The sequence below is a fragment of the Babylonia areolata genome, chromosome 31 (assembly GCF_041734735.1).
Source record: "Babylonia areolata isolate BAREFJ2019XMU chromosome 31, ASM4173473v1, whole genome shotgun sequence".
In the NCBI taxonomy this organism is placed as follows: Eukaryota; Metazoa; Mollusca; class Gastropoda; order Neogastropoda; family Buccinidae; genus Babylonia; species Babylonia areolata.
Window position 1 is genome coordinate 18,942,685 of NC_134906.1, and position 15,606 is coordinate 18,958,290.

At 41.8% G+C, this 15,606-nt stretch overlaps 1 protein-coding gene across 2 annotated transcripts in view; it reads left to right on the plus strand.

Moving 5' to 3' along the window:
• Positions 1-14,960, plus strand: part of LOC143276298 (coiled-coil domain-containing protein 180-like) — an 83,093-nt gene extending 68,133 nt beyond the window's left edge. For both annotated transcript variants that reach the window (XM_076580803.1, XM_076580804.1), the window contains 8 exons: positions 1,936-2,113; positions 3,364-3,508; positions 5,270-5,430; positions 5,750-5,887; positions 7,101-7,212; positions 8,756-8,872; positions 12,095-12,222; positions 13,211-14,960. In XM_076580803.1, the coding sequence (XP_076436918.1) occupies positions 1,936-2,113; positions 3,364-3,508; positions 5,270-5,430; positions 5,750-5,887; positions 7,101-7,212; positions 8,756-8,872; positions 12,095-12,222; positions 13,211-13,339 (1,108 nt within the window). In that variant the 3' untranslated portion in view covers positions 13,340-14,960. The remainder of the gene's footprint in view (positions 1-1,935; positions 2,114-3,363; positions 3,509-5,269; positions 5,431-5,749; positions 5,888-7,100; positions 7,213-8,755; positions 8,873-12,094; positions 12,223-13,210) is intronic.
• Positions 14,961-15,606: the final 646 nt, after the last annotated feature.

Genomic DNA, 15,606 nt, shown 5'->3' on the forward strand with positions numbered 1-15,606 from the left:
ACCTCACCACACCACACAACACCTCGCCACAACACACAACACCTCACCACACCACACCACACAACACCTCACCACACCACACAACACCTCACCACAACACACAACAACACCGTTGTGTCCCTCCATTTTCCAGACAAAGCCAGCAATGCAACACCAACCTGGCCAAGTACAATACAATACAGTACAACACAGAACAATACAATGCAATACAGTACAACACAGAACAATACAATACAATACAGTACAACACAGAACAATACAATGCAATACAGTACAACACAGAACAATACAATGCAATACAGTACAACACAGAACAATACAATGCAATACAGTGCAACACAGAACAATACAATGCAATACAGTACAACACAGAACAATACAATGCAATACAGTGCAACACAGAACAATACAATGCAATACAGTACAACACAGAACAATACAATGCAATACAGTACAACACAGAACAATACAATGCAATACAACACAGAACAATACAATACAGTACAACACAGAACAATACAATACAATACAACACAGAACAATACAATACAGTACAACACAGTACAATACAATACAGTACAACACAGAACAATACAATACAATACAGTACAACACAGTACAATACAATACAGTACAACACAGAACAATACAATGCAATACAGTACAACACAGAACAATACAATGCAATACAGTACAACACAGAACAATACAATACAATACAGTACAACACAGAACAATAAATACAATACAGTACAACACAGAACAATACAATACAATACAGTACAACACAGAACAATACAATGCAATACAGTACAACACAGAACAATACAATGCAATACAGTACAACACAGAACAATACAATGCAATACAGTGCAGTGCAACACAGAACAATACAATACAATACAGTACAACACAGAACAATACAATACAATACAGTACAACACAGAACAATACAATGCAATACAGTGCAACACAGAACAATACAATGCAATACAGTACAACACAGAACAATACAATGCAATACAGTACAACACAGAACAATACAATACAATACAGTACAACACAGAACAATACAATGCAATACAGTACAACACAGAACAATACAATGCAATACAGTACAACACAGAACAATACAATGCAATACAGTGCAACACAGAACAATACAATGCAATACAGTACAACACAGAACAATACAATACAATACAGTACAACACAGAACAATACAATGCAATACAGTGCAACACAGAACAATACAATGCAATACAGTACAACACAGAACAATACAATGCAATACAGTACAACACAGAACAATACAATACAATACAGTACAACACAGAACAATACAATGCAATACAGTACAACACAGAACAATACAATGCAATACAGTACAACACAGAACAATACAATGCAATACAGTGCAGTGCAACACAGAACAATACAATACAATACAGTACAACACAGAACAATACAATACAATACAATACAGTACAACACAGAACAATACAATACAATACAGTACAACACAGAACAATACAATGCAATACAGTACAACACAGAACAATACAATGCAATACAGTGCAACACAGAACAATACAATGCAATACAGTACAACACAGAACAATACAATGCAATACAGTACAACACAGAACAATACAATGCAATACAGTACAACACAGAACAATACAATGCAATACAGTGCAGTGCAATAACAATACAACACCACAACACAACACACAACAACAAAGTTGTGTTCCTCCTTTTCTCCAGACAAAGCCAGCAACGCAACACCAAGCTGTCCAAGTGCAGTACAATACAATACAATACAATACAATACAATACATTACAATACAGTGCAGTGCAGTGCAGTGCAATAAAAAAAACACCACACCACACAACACATCAACAACACAGTTGTGTTCCTCCTTTTTTTTCCAGACAAAGCCAGCGACGCAACGCCAAGCTGTCCAAGTCAGACAAGAAGTTCCTGCTGTTTGGGGAGAAGGAGGGGGAGGAGATGACTGCTTCTTCTACCAGTGCCGAGGAAACCCACTTTGTGGCCAGCATTCAGTGCACCCTGCGTGAGGCGCTCAACGGTCTGCTGGCCACTGCTGATGTGAGACTGCCGGAGTTTTTGTTTGTAGTTGTTTTTGTGTTTGTTTTTGGTTGTTCCGTCTTCGTGATGTGAGACTGCCGGAGTTTTTGTTTGTAGTTGTTTTTGTGTTTGTTTTTGGTTGTTCCGTCTTCGTGATGTGAGACTGCCGGAGTTTTTGTTTGTAGTTGTTTTTGTGTTTGTTTTTGGTTGTTCCGTCTTCGTGATGTGAGACTGCCGGAGTTTTTGTGTTGTTGGTTTTTCGTTGATCCATCTGTGTGTAGGAAGAAGGTGGCAGAATGGTTAAGACGCACATCTGCCAATACAGAGAGCCCGTGAGGGCCTAGGTTCCAATCCCACTCTCGCCCTTTCTGCCAAGTTTGACCGGAAAATCAAACTAAGCATCTAGCCATTAGGATGAGACGATAAACCAAGGTCCCGTGTGCAGCATGCACCTGGGGCACTGAAAAAGAACCTATGGCAATGAGAGTGTTGTCCTGTGGCAAAATTCTGCAGAAAGAAAATGAATCCACTTTGATAGGTACACAAATATTCATGCATGCACTCAAGGCCTGACTAAGCACGTTGGGTTATGCTGCTGGTCAGGCATCTACCTGGCAGATGTGCTGTAGCACGTATGGATTTGTCCAAATACAGTGACGCCTTCTTGAGAAACTGAACTGAACTGTAAGTCTGCCATTGTTGATGTGAGGCTTTTAGAGGGTTTTGGGGTTTTTTTTTGTTTTCATTGTTGTTCCACCCTTCATGTAAGTTTCAAGTTTCCTGCTTTACTTAAGATGTAAAGAAAATAGAAAAAAGAATTTTCCGTGAGTGAAAGTGAGGTTGAATGTGTTGTGAATTAAGGTGAGGTTGAATATACTATAGATTGAATTCACTATGAGTTAAGGTGAGGTTGACCGTGCCATGAGTGAACTCTTGTGCCGTGATAAGCGACCTTAGTTGACTAGACAGTTCACTGCCATAGACAACTCACTCGACATCAAGGGGTGTCGTTAAACCGACCGTTTTTTACATAGTAACAAAGCTTGACAGCTGCAACCCAACTTTCCAGTGCAATATAAAATTGACGAACTTTCCCCCTTGACCTGAGTTTGAAGCAAACAAGTCCGCTGTGTTGATTTGACACAAAACAAATCGTGTGACTGAGAGCGTCAAGTCTAAAAAAAATTGGGGGCTGCGGAGTGTTTTCCACACACAGAAACTTGGTGGTGAAAGAGTGAAGGTGAGGCTGATGACCGTGCTGTGTTGTGCAGTTGTACTACAGGCAGAAGGGGACGAGGGCGGTGACCAGACCCCAGGTGCTGCAGGAGACGTTTGAGCAGTGCCAGGACGTGGTCACACAGAAGCTGCAGTCCTATTACCAGCAGTGTGACGACTATCACAACCAGTGTCTGCAAGGTCTGCATGGGTTTTCATTTGTTTGTTGCTGTTTGTTTTGATTTGATTTTGATTTGATATGGATACTTACAATGTGCTTATCCTCGGCCAGAGACCAAGCTGTGAGCGCTTTACAATCACGGGGTCATTTGCACAACAGGCTGCCCACCTGGGTAGAGCCAAGTGATGCCTGCCATTGGGCGCTCATCATTCATTTCTTGTGTCAGTCAGTCAGATTTCTGTCATGCACACGTAAACACTCAGACATATATGTAACATTTTGTGTGTATGACGGTTTTATTTATTTACCCGGCCATGTAAGCAGCCATACTCCATTTTCAGGGGTGCGCATGCTGGGTACTTTCTTATTTCTATAGCCTACCGAACGCTGACATGGATTACAGGATCTTTGACATACGTATTTGATTTTCTGCCTGCCTAAACACACGAACGGGGTTCAGGCACTAGCAGGTCTGCACATATGTTGACCTGGGAGATTGGAAAAATCTCCACCCTTTACCCACCAAGATTCGAACCAGGGACCCTGAAAGGCTTTAACCACTTGGTATAATGGGCAGTAGGTAAGTGAGGAAGATGTGGTACAGCATATGTATATATGGATCAGTCCACACTTTTCCACACCTCCTTCAAACTGAAACTAAAACTGAAAGGTCAGGGCTGGGAGAGGGAAAGGGGGTGTGTGTTGGTTGAGAATTGAGGTTTCTGTGTGTATGTGTGTGTGTGCTTTAGCGTTTGTGTGTATTTGTGTAGAAGTAGTAGCATGTGTGCATTCAAGGTCTGACGAAGCGCGTTGAGCAACACTTGCTGGTCAGGCATCTGATATGGTGCAGCATAGATATTTTGTCCGAACACAGTGACACCTCCTTGAGAAAGTGAAACAATGTGCTGATGTGGATGGGATGCGGATGCAATGTGCTGATGTAGATGCAGTGTATTGATGTGGATGCTATGTGCTGATGTGGATGTGGTGTGCTGATGTGGATGGGATGCGGATGCAATGTGCTGATGTAGATGCAGTGTATTGATGTGGATGCTGTGTGCTGATGTGGATGGTGATGTGCTGATGTGGATGGGATGTGGATGCAGTGTGCTGATGTAGATGCAGTGTATTGATGTGGATGCTGTGTGCTGATGTGGATGTGGTGTGCTGATGTGGATGGGATGTGGATGCAATGTGCTGATGTAGATGCAGTGTATTGATGTGGATGTGGTGTGCTGATGAGGATGGCAATATGCTGATGTGGATGGTGATGTGCAGATGTGGATGCGATGTGTGGATGTTAATGGGATGTGTGGATATGTTGGGGTGGGTTGGATGGCAGTGTGCAGATGCGATGTGGTGGTGTGGATGCGATGGGCTGTGCTGAAGATGTGGGTGGTGGTGTGCTGATGATGCAGATGCGATATGCTGATGATGTGGATGCGATGTGCTGATGATGTGGATGGCAATGTGCTGATGTAGATGCAATGTGCTGATGTGGAAGGTGATGTGCTGATGTGGATGCGATGTGCTGATGTGGAAGGTGATGTGAATGCAATGTGCTGATGTGGATGGTGATGTGCTGATGTGGATGTGATGTACTGATGCGGATGCGATGTGCCAGTGTAGATGGTGATGTGCTGATGTGAATGTGCTGATGTGGATGCGATGTGTTGATGTGGGTGGCGATGTAGGTGGCGATGGGCTTATGTGCTGATGATGTGGATGGCGATGTGGTGATGTGGATGGCGATGTGGTCACACTTTCCTTTCACCCACCAGAGTTCCGGCAGCAGCTGAACAAGGTGGAGCAGCTGGCATCAAGAGTGCCGGCTCTGGTGATTGGGGACCTGGTGAGGGGGCTGGTGGAGCGGGCCACACAGGCTCACACAGACCTGCAGCTACAGTTCCACACTGACCTGGATGACATCAAACAGAAACAGGTGCGGGGTGGGGGTGGGGTGTAGGGGTGTGTGTGGGGGTGTGTGTGTATGTTCAGGGGAGGGGGGAGAGAAGGGGGTGGCAAGGGTGAAGGGCTAGATTTAGATTAGTGGGATGTAATAGCGAGTGTGTGTGTATGGGAGTTTGTGTATGTGTTTATTCATTTATTCATATTTGTTTATTTATTTCTCTGTGTGTGTATGTGTGTGAGCTTGTGTGTGTGTCTCAACTCAATTTCATTTATTGTCATGAAATCCTTAAGGATTAATGGTGTGTGTGTGTGTGTGTGTGTGTCATTTACCCATGTGTGTGTCTCCACAGAAGGATCACGAGAACAGCCTGCGGCCCAACATGGGCCACCCACACCACGCTCCCCAGCTGGAGGCTCTGTGTCAGCAGGAGAGTCAGCGTCATGACCAGTACATGACCGCCGTCGCCAAGCAGACTAAGATTCTACAGGTCAGCACTCACTTTGCCTCTCATTTTTTGACTCTCTTGTGTAAACAATGTGAGTCTGTGTAACAACCCCTGATGTTTGTTTGTCTGTGTGTGTGTGTGTGTCTGTCTGTCTGTCTGTCTGTCTGGTTTGCCTGCTTCATCCATTCAGTCCCTTCAGCGTATACAAAACTCTGCTGCCCGACTCGTCCTCAGAAAGAAAAGATCTGAGCACATCACTCCTCTTTTGCAACATCTCCACTGGCTCCCTGTCTCACACAGAATAAAGTACAAGATCAGCACTCTATGTTATAAATGTATTCACAAATCAGCCCCTTCCTATCTCTGTGGCTGCCTTCACCTCTACACTTCATCTTGCTCACTACGATCAGCTTTGGATCCACTCTGTTTACACATACCCAGATTCAAACACTCGACTGTTGGCCGCCGTTCTTTCTCTGTCTCTGGACCTTGCATTTGGAATGAACTTTCTCTTTCGCTTCGTCAAGTCTCCACACTCAGCTCTTTCAAGTATGGCCGTAAAACCCACCTCTTCCCAAAATAGCCTCCCTTGCCTGCTCTTCTTTGTCTTAAGTTTCTCCAGTTTTAGAGTTATGCATTGCATGTGAGTGAATGACTGGTAAGAAAGCGCTTTGATTTGTCTATGCACAAGATTCAGCGCTATTTAAATATCATTATTATTATTATTGTTATCTGTGGTACTTTTTTTTTTTTTTTTTTTGGCTGTCCCATCATTTGCACCATTTCAGTGGCATTGCTTCCAACCACTCATTCTGAACACAGCCACACCTTGGTTTGTCTGTCGCAGTCCCAGTGCCGGCAGTCCACAGGGGACCATTAATGTTTAGTGGCCAGGAGGCCACACATCCGTGGTAAATTTTGCCATTGTCATTTTGTCTGGAAATACTTTGTCTGCTGGTACTAAATTTGGATTAAACATAGTTGGGGAAAAACCTTCACAGTCATACCAATGATAGATTGTAACTCTTCCAGATTAAGCTGTATATCCGGATCATCAATGGTTTATTTTGTTGAGGATCTGAATTTAAAAAATCACGGCTGTGTCCGAATTCATCTGTGTCCAACTATGACCATCAGAACAGCAGAGGCAGCAGCTGCTGTCCTGACTATCTGGGCTAGGATTTCATTGTAGTGGATCACTAGTGTCTTGCCAAAGACATGTATACTGACATGTATAGATGTGTGTATCCTGCAGGCCTGTGCGGTGGACCACGCCAAAACACTGCTGGATGCCCTGACACGGCTGAGTGAGCAGCAGCTGTTGCAGTTTGATGGTCTGCTGGTGGTCGACGATGTGGAGAAAGGACGTCAGTTGTTATTTTATTTCATCCTTTTTTATTATTTCATTTTGTCATCTTTTTTTTTTTCATTCTGAAACGTATGAGACAGAATTAACAAATAGTAAAGAGCGGCAACTCTCTCCATTACACAAGGTACATAACTTCAAGTCAGTGATGCCCACGCCACCGACTCAGCTAGCACACAGGTAAATAAAAGGTACATTGGAACAAACCCAGACACTTCCTCAAAAAAGGAAGCGCCAGTCCTGTCCTTACACCAATCACTTGACATGTGCACACAGCAGCAAAGACAGAAGGAATGTGCAAACACAAATCAGCCTTTATTCAAGACTGGCATAGCCTCTTTAATCCTGAATAAGCCACACAGAACACATGGACAATACAGAACAAACACATGGTTGCCTCGGTGGTTTATCAACTGGAAATTAACAAATAAAGAGGCCAGGAGATGAAATGATTAACAAACAGTAAAGAGTGGCAACTCTCTCCATTACACAAGGTACACAACTTCAAGTCAGTGATGCCCACGCCACTGACTCAGCTAGCACACAGGTAAATAAAAGGTACATTGGAACAAACCCAGACACTTCCTCAAAAAGGGAAGCACCGGGCTGATTTGTGTTTGCACATTCCTTCTGTCTTTGCTGCTGTGTGCACATGTCAAGTGATTGGTGTAAGGACAGGACTGGCGCTTCCTCTTTTGAGGAAGTGTCTGGGTTTGTTCCAATGTACCTTTTATTTACCTGTATGAGACAGAATGTTTATTATTTTCTTGACCAACTCTGTGTGTGTGTGTGTTTTGGTTTTTCTTTTGTTTTTGTTTTTAACTTAACTTGGTTTTTGGAGGTGTTGGTTTGGTCTTTATTTCCTTCTCTAATTATTTTGCTAGTTTTACTTTATTGCTAATTTCTTTTTTGTGTTTTTTATAAAAAAGATAAACCAACTTTTCATTAATGTTTGAAAAATAAGATTGATTATTTTACATTCATGATTTCTTCCCTTCCCTCTGAAGTTTTACTGCACCATGATCCAGTGCTTTGTGTCCCACTACTGATAATGGTTATGATTGTTGTTGTATTTACAAAATGGACATGGTTTTCACTGCACCGTAAACCAGTACTATATGTTCCACTACTGATGGTAATCATGAATGTTGGTGTACTCACACACAACTTTCGGAGTTTTCACTGCATCAAAATCCAGCATTGAGTGAAACATTACTGGTTATATGATGTTGGTTGTACTCACCCAGACACTTTTAAGTCACACTACTTTACATCACACTACTGATTACACAATTGTTATTGTACTCTGTAAAGAGATCACTCCTGCAACAATGACACAAAACATTCATCGGAACAATCCATGAATTTATTCTTGGGTGGAAGTGTCCTCTTACCAGAAACTTGTATGATAAGGTAAGATAAGATAATATAAGATACAACTTAATTATCTGTAAATGCATGTGTTCAATGCAAACATCTGCATACTGACACAATTTTTGCCACATCATGACCCAGAAACTTTACGTCACTCAACTGGATTTCAGGAGTGGAGCCGACTCGCTATCCCACCAGTGAGCTGATTCGCCGTAAGAATGCTGGAGAACCCTTGGAAGATGATGAGGACAAAGACGCTTTGCCACGCGGGAAAGGGAACTGGCTGGGTGAGGATTGGAGAGACTTGGGTGAAGGACGGCACAACAGCCGAGTGGTTAAAGCGTTGGACTTTCAATCTGAGGGTCCTTTGTTCCAATCCCAGTCATGGCGCCTGCTGGGCAAAGGGTGGAGTTTCTGATCTCTCAGACCTGCTAGCGCCTGAATCCCCTTTGTGTTATTACACATGCAGAAGATCAAATACGCTTGTTAAAGATCCCGTATTCCGTGTCAGCATTTGGCCAGCTATGAAAACAAGAACATACCCAGCATGCACCACTACCCTCCCACCAAAAATGGAGTATGACTGCCAACATGGCAGGGGTGAAAATATGCACCACCACCCTCCCCCGAAAACGAAACATGGTTGTCTACATGGCAGTCTACATGTAAAAGCCCACTTGTGTGTATGAGTGAACGTGGAAGTTGCTGGCCACAAAGGAAGAAGAAAAATACAAGGGTGAGGGATAAAGATGCTTTGCCATGCAGGAAAAGAAACTGGCTGGGTAAGGAAGGGATTATGATGATATGAATGATTAGAAGAACATGATGATGGTGATAATGGTAATAATTATGATATGATAACAATACTAATAATGGTAATAATAATCATGAACTTTGCATTATGAATGTCAGTGAAGCTTACATTCTAGCCACATGGAGCTTTATTTCTTATCTTTCTGCATGTGTCGGTTGCAGTTCCAACATTCATTGCCATCTACATTTAGGGTTTTCATGTGTCTGACCATTTTTCACATGCCATATAAGCAGCCATGATTTGTTTTTTGGGAGTGAGGTCTTTGTAATTAACAGTGAAGATTTCTCAGGTGTTTTAACATCAGACGTAGAATATTTTCTGGCTCTGTTACTGACTGACTGCTCAGACTCTTACTCTTGTTATTTTTGCCACTGTATCCTGTATGCTCAGCCTTTTACTTTAACCTTTCCCGTACGTCGCCTAAAATTTTGCGCGCCGTACATCGTGGGTGTGCAGAAACCCATGGTTTCTAAGAAGGAATGACCCCTCGCTGTACGTCGTGGGTGTGCAGGCACCCATGGTTTCTGTGTACGAACTAACCCTTCGCTGTACGTCGTGGGTGTGCAGGCACCCATGGTTTCTGTGTACGAACTAACCCTTCGCTGTACGTCGTGGGTGTGCAGGCACCCATGGTTTCTGTGTACGAACTAACCCTTCGCTGTACGTCGTGGGTGTGTAGGCACCCATGGTTTCACTGAAGAAATAAGACCTTGCCGTACGTCGTGGGTGCACAGTAACCCACACCTGTCCGTAAAGCAAATTTGACTTTTCTTCAGCAGACTTGCATGCGCAGTTTCCACTTGTGCGTGTAGGCTATTTACTCCAGTGCTTGACCAGGCGCATTGTGAATAAGTTTTGCCCGTGAGAAGAGAGTGTTGTTACTTACAAAAAACGTTTTTTTTGTTTTTGTTTTTGTGTGTGTGTGTGTGTGTGTGTGTTGTTTTTGTTGTTGGTTTTGTTTTTTTGGCTGGCTGGCTGGCATTTTTTTTTCTTTCTTTTTTTAGCCATAGTCGGGTTTTCTCTACTTTGAACAGATTAGGATAAGAATAAAATTTCTATATCAACTATCTTTCTTTTTTTAGCCATAGTCGGGTTTTCTCTACTTTGAACAGATTAGGATAAGAATAAAATTTCTATATCAACTAGATTTTAGATCAATTGATTTCAGACTTACAAAAATATCCAGTTCTTAGAAAGGCACTTTAATTCCAACTAGATAAAAAGCTATCAATCAGTTGCTCCTGATCATTCTCTACAAGAAAAACAGTTCATTCAATATTCTTGAAGATATCTAGTGCAATAAATATTGTTTTCTGAAATTAGTTACAACTTTAGAGTAAAACTTACCGCAGACTTGAACCGGGATACGATCAACAAAAGACAAGGTCACTCTGATCTCTCTCTGTAGCGAGCCCAAGTGACGTCACGTCGACAACGCGTGGCGCGCAAGCTTTGCATGGGTGGCTCCACACCCACGACGTACGGCGTGCAAGGTTTATTCTTTGGGAGTATGGGTGTCGTCACACCCACGACGTACTGGGACATTAATTGATTAATAACTTCTTTGTTTATGTATAAAAGAAAATAATGTTCAGTGGATATGTAGTAAACTATATTATGGACAAAGTCATGAAATTATGTGGAAGTGGCTTCAATGTTACTTGAGTTACAGAGCAAAAACACTTGTCTGGGTGATTTCACACCCACGACGTACGGGAAAGGTTAATTACATTGTGGATTCATCAGAATCACTGTTATAATAGTGTGTACATTGTACAATCAAAAGAGGTGAAAAGAAGACTTGTTTCTTAGGACAACACAGAGTAGAAATACTTTGTATACTGACCTGTCAGACTGGTTACTTTGCTGTCTTGGCCGATGTTTGTGGATAACGCAGTATTCAGACAGACCTCCAGGCCTAGTTATGCTTCAGCCAATCAGTTTGGTTTGCTCCCTTCAGCCCTGAGCACTTTGACCGTCAGTCAGTCTCTGGCACCTATACTGATACTGATATTTGGACAACTGATCCCTTACCCACAAAAGAGTTTAGTTTGACGTGAGATGGCTGAAATCAAGAGAGAAAAAAAATGGGAACAGTTCAGAGTTATATATATGTTCGAAATATTGCTCATTTACTGTAAATGAGAGGCATAAAGAGGAGGGTGGCAGAATGGTTAAGACGCTTGTTTGCCAGTAGTGTCTGTGAGGGTCTGGGTTCGAATCCCACTCTCACCCTTTCTCCCAAGTTTGATTGGGAAATCAAACTGAGTATCTAGTCATTCAGATGAGACGATAAACTGAGGTCCTGTGTGCAGCACGCACTTGGTGCACTGAAAAAGAACCCGTGGCAACAAAAGGGTTGTCCTCTGGCAAAATTCTGTACACAAATATACATATATGTGCATACATTCAAGACCTGACTAGCGCTTTGGGTTATGCTGCTGGTCAGGCATCTTCCTAGCAGATGTGGTGTAGCGCATGTAGATTTGTCCAAACGTCGTGACACCTCCTTGAGAAACTGAGAGTGAATTGGAGGCATTCAAAGTTGTGTACATGTTAGAAATATTGTGCATTCACTGTAAACAGGAGGCATTCAAAGTTATGTGCATGTTCGAAATATTGCACATTTACTGCACTCATGAAATTGTGACATGTACACACATTTAAAAGGCAGGAACATTGCTGATGCTTTCAGGCATTCCTTGCAACCAGCTGGTATTGGAGAATCGACCCACGAAGCTACAGCTGACCCCCACCGTCCAGACTGCTAAAACCACTCTGGGTCACAGCGCCACTGTCAAGGCCAGAGACTCTGCTTATGAGGTCTGTTCAGTTCTGGATGTCTGTGTGTGTGTGTGTGTGTGTGTATTTGTATGTGTGTGTATGGCCATGTGTTAGTGTGTGTACCTAACCATTGTGTTGAGTGTGTGTGTGATATGTGTTGCTTCTACCCAGGAAGATAATTGGTTTTGCGTCTGAGCTTGTGTAAATAAGTGCTTGTTTTGTATGCACTGAAAATGAACCCTTGCCAACAAGCGTTTTCTCCTCTAGCAAAGCTCTGCAGAAGAAATCTACTCTGAAAGGTACACATATATATATATGCATTCACTCAAGGCCTTACCAAACATGTTGGATCATGCTGCTGGTCAGGCATATACAAGATATGTTGTAGCGTATACAGATTTGTCTGAAAAACAGTGACACCTCCTTGAGAAACTGAAACTGATACCTCCAGTACTTGTATGAATTGCGCTTTCAAACCTCTCAAAGCACTTTACAATAATATGTCAGTCTTCGACACCAAGCACACAAGATCACACAGACAGTCACACACACACACACACACACACACACACACACAAACACACATGCATGGAAGATTGGTGATTCATAGAACACAGATATTGAGCAGAGTGCCTTTATTAAATAAAATCTGCTTGCAAAGGAATGTTTTTCGATGTATTCTAATGGATGTGAGTGAGGAGGGACTGTGACAGACAAAAAAAATTTAAAAGGCAGTGAATTTCAGGTTTGCACAGCTGAAAAAATCACAGCTCTGCCGCCATTTTTGCTGTCCCATCATCTGCACCATTTCAGTGGCATTACTCCCACGCTGCTCATTCCGAGTCCCCCATAACACAGTCACACCCAGTTTTGTCTGTACGAAATCTCAGCATCAGCAGTCCATAGGTTACCAATGGTGTTAGGACACCAGGAGGCCACACACCAGAGGAGACACTGCGCTGCTGAATTCTAGGTTTGCACAGCTGAAGAGCTAACAGCTGTGCATCGTGTTTCTCTCTGTTTCCAGGACTACAAGGTCCAGTTTGAGAAGACACTGTCCAAGATTGAGGAGGAGAGGGAGCGACTGGCCAGGGACGAGCAGCACTGGACCACCAGCTGGCTGACCTCTGTCCAGCGAATCAAGGACCTCTACTGACCTGTGGGCTTACCTGAACCCCACACCTACCTGTACACCACACCTGTTGTGATACTGCACTCTTTGTTGGCCTTTTTTCTGGTGTTTTTTTTCTCTCTCTCTCCTTGTAAATAAACAGTCAGATTACCCACTCCCTCTTCCCCTATCCCCCACCTCCTTCCCATATGTGTATCTATGTCTAATAATGGCCAAATCACATTAAACCATCTGAATCTTTTTTTCTCTCTCTCATGGGTCTGAGGCTTGATTTTAATAAACCATTCCAGTTCCAAATCACTCTCTCTCTCCCTTTTTTTCTTGTGCCTGAGGCCTGATGTTTATAAACCATTCCAATTTTCTCTCTCTCTCTCTCTTGCGGCTGAGGCCTGATGTTAATAGACCATTCCAATTCTCTCTCTCTCTCTCTCTCTTTCTTGAAAGACATGAACAGAGCCAATGCTTTTCATTTCTTCTCGCCACTTTTTATCATTTAATTGAATGTTATTTGATTTATTTTATTTTTTATCTAGCTTCTTCACAAAAATTCATGTGTACAGATCATGAAAAGGACTGTAATGCAGACTGTTTACAGCTGTAAGTGAAGAAACATCATCATATAGTTTAAGCCAATAAGAGTATTCCCTTGCTTTTAAAAAAAAAAAAATTATTTTACCGTTGTTTTTTATTCAGCATTTATTTGCGGTTCCGTCCAGTTTGTTGTTGTTTTGTCAATGTATACAGATTCCCTTCTGTTTCTTACAAGGGCTTGAGCTTTATTTATTTGGTTTGCTTGACTGGTCCATTTTCTCCTGGAAACTTGTCATCTGTTATAACTGATTTTTTCTTCTTTTTTTTTTTGGTGGGGGGTGCAACATATATGGGTGCTGTCAGAAGCTACAGTTTACAGTAAAAGGTTCTAACTTTTTGGTTTGTTTTTGGTCTCTCTCTTTTGTTTTACATTTTTATTTTCATTGTTCAAAGCACCACTCTTCATCCATTATTCTTTTCATCCTATGTTTAAGAGATATATATATATATAATAATAAGTCTCCTTGTCTGCAATGCACAGTACTTTTAGGAAAGTAATATATTAAAGTATATTTTTGGTCATTCATGTTTTGCATTTTCTATCCCTCTCTAAACTCACCCCACCCCCATCCCACCCCCCTCTTTTTTGTCATTTCTTGTCATGTGATGGTTTAGGGGAGAGACAGGTTGAACTGAATGCCAGTTTGAGTTCCATCTGCCTTTTATATTACTTTTCTGTCATTTTCTTGCAATTTACAACAAATGGACATTTGAATATGGAGAGAAATATATAGTGTTGTGTGCTTGAAAAAAGAAAATATGCATATTTAATCGTTGAGCTGTGATACTGTGTTTTTCAAGAGTAAACCACCTTTGAAAATGACACTTGTATTTCAGTAACTGTGCATCTCATTTTCATGCACTTCTAATAGTTCCAAGTGGTTAAAAGGAAAGGTGGAAATAAAATGAATGAATACCATCAAAACCTTTGGCAAGCAGTGGAAGCAAAATACTTAGGTTTTGTGTTTGTTACTTTGTTGGGGTTTTTTGTTGTTTTTTTTCCAAAAAATGGTTTGTAACTGATTTCAAATAAAGGGAAGACATGAAAAACTCATCATTATGCTTTGTTTATCTAGTGAATGCGTGTTGGTGCATGAGCATTCTTGTGTTTGCGTGTGTGTGAGGATGTGTGTAAATCTGAGTGTGTTTATGTGACGAATATGAAAGACCTTATGGATCTGAGATGGAAAATCTCAGAAGAAAATCTCACACATGCACACGCATGCTTATACACACACACACACACACACACCAGGTCATCAAATGACCCACATATTCACCGTACAAGAAAGCGCAAGATCAAATGCCCATGTTTAGAAAACATGCAAATGCGTTTATATATATATATATATATATATATATTACAGATAGAAGAGAGAAAAAAGCACCACCAATGAAGAAGACTGGGTGACAAGGGCAACATTCCAGTGTATTCAAGATAGAAAAAAAAAGAGCTACTGGACACCGTGTGGAGAGTGTCAGATCCACACAAAATTTGCAGACAGGCAGTTTCAGATTTCTCACCAACACTGCATGATAAGAAACACAACTGCATACTAGAAACTAAGTTTGATTTCCTGGCTGTTAAAAAGTATTCTCTTTGAAGAATTCATTTCATATTTGCCTCTCCTTGCAGTTTGCATTCAGCGCCTATGAAAAGAGGCAACCCAAAAATCTGGAGAAATGGGGATGGTAATGGT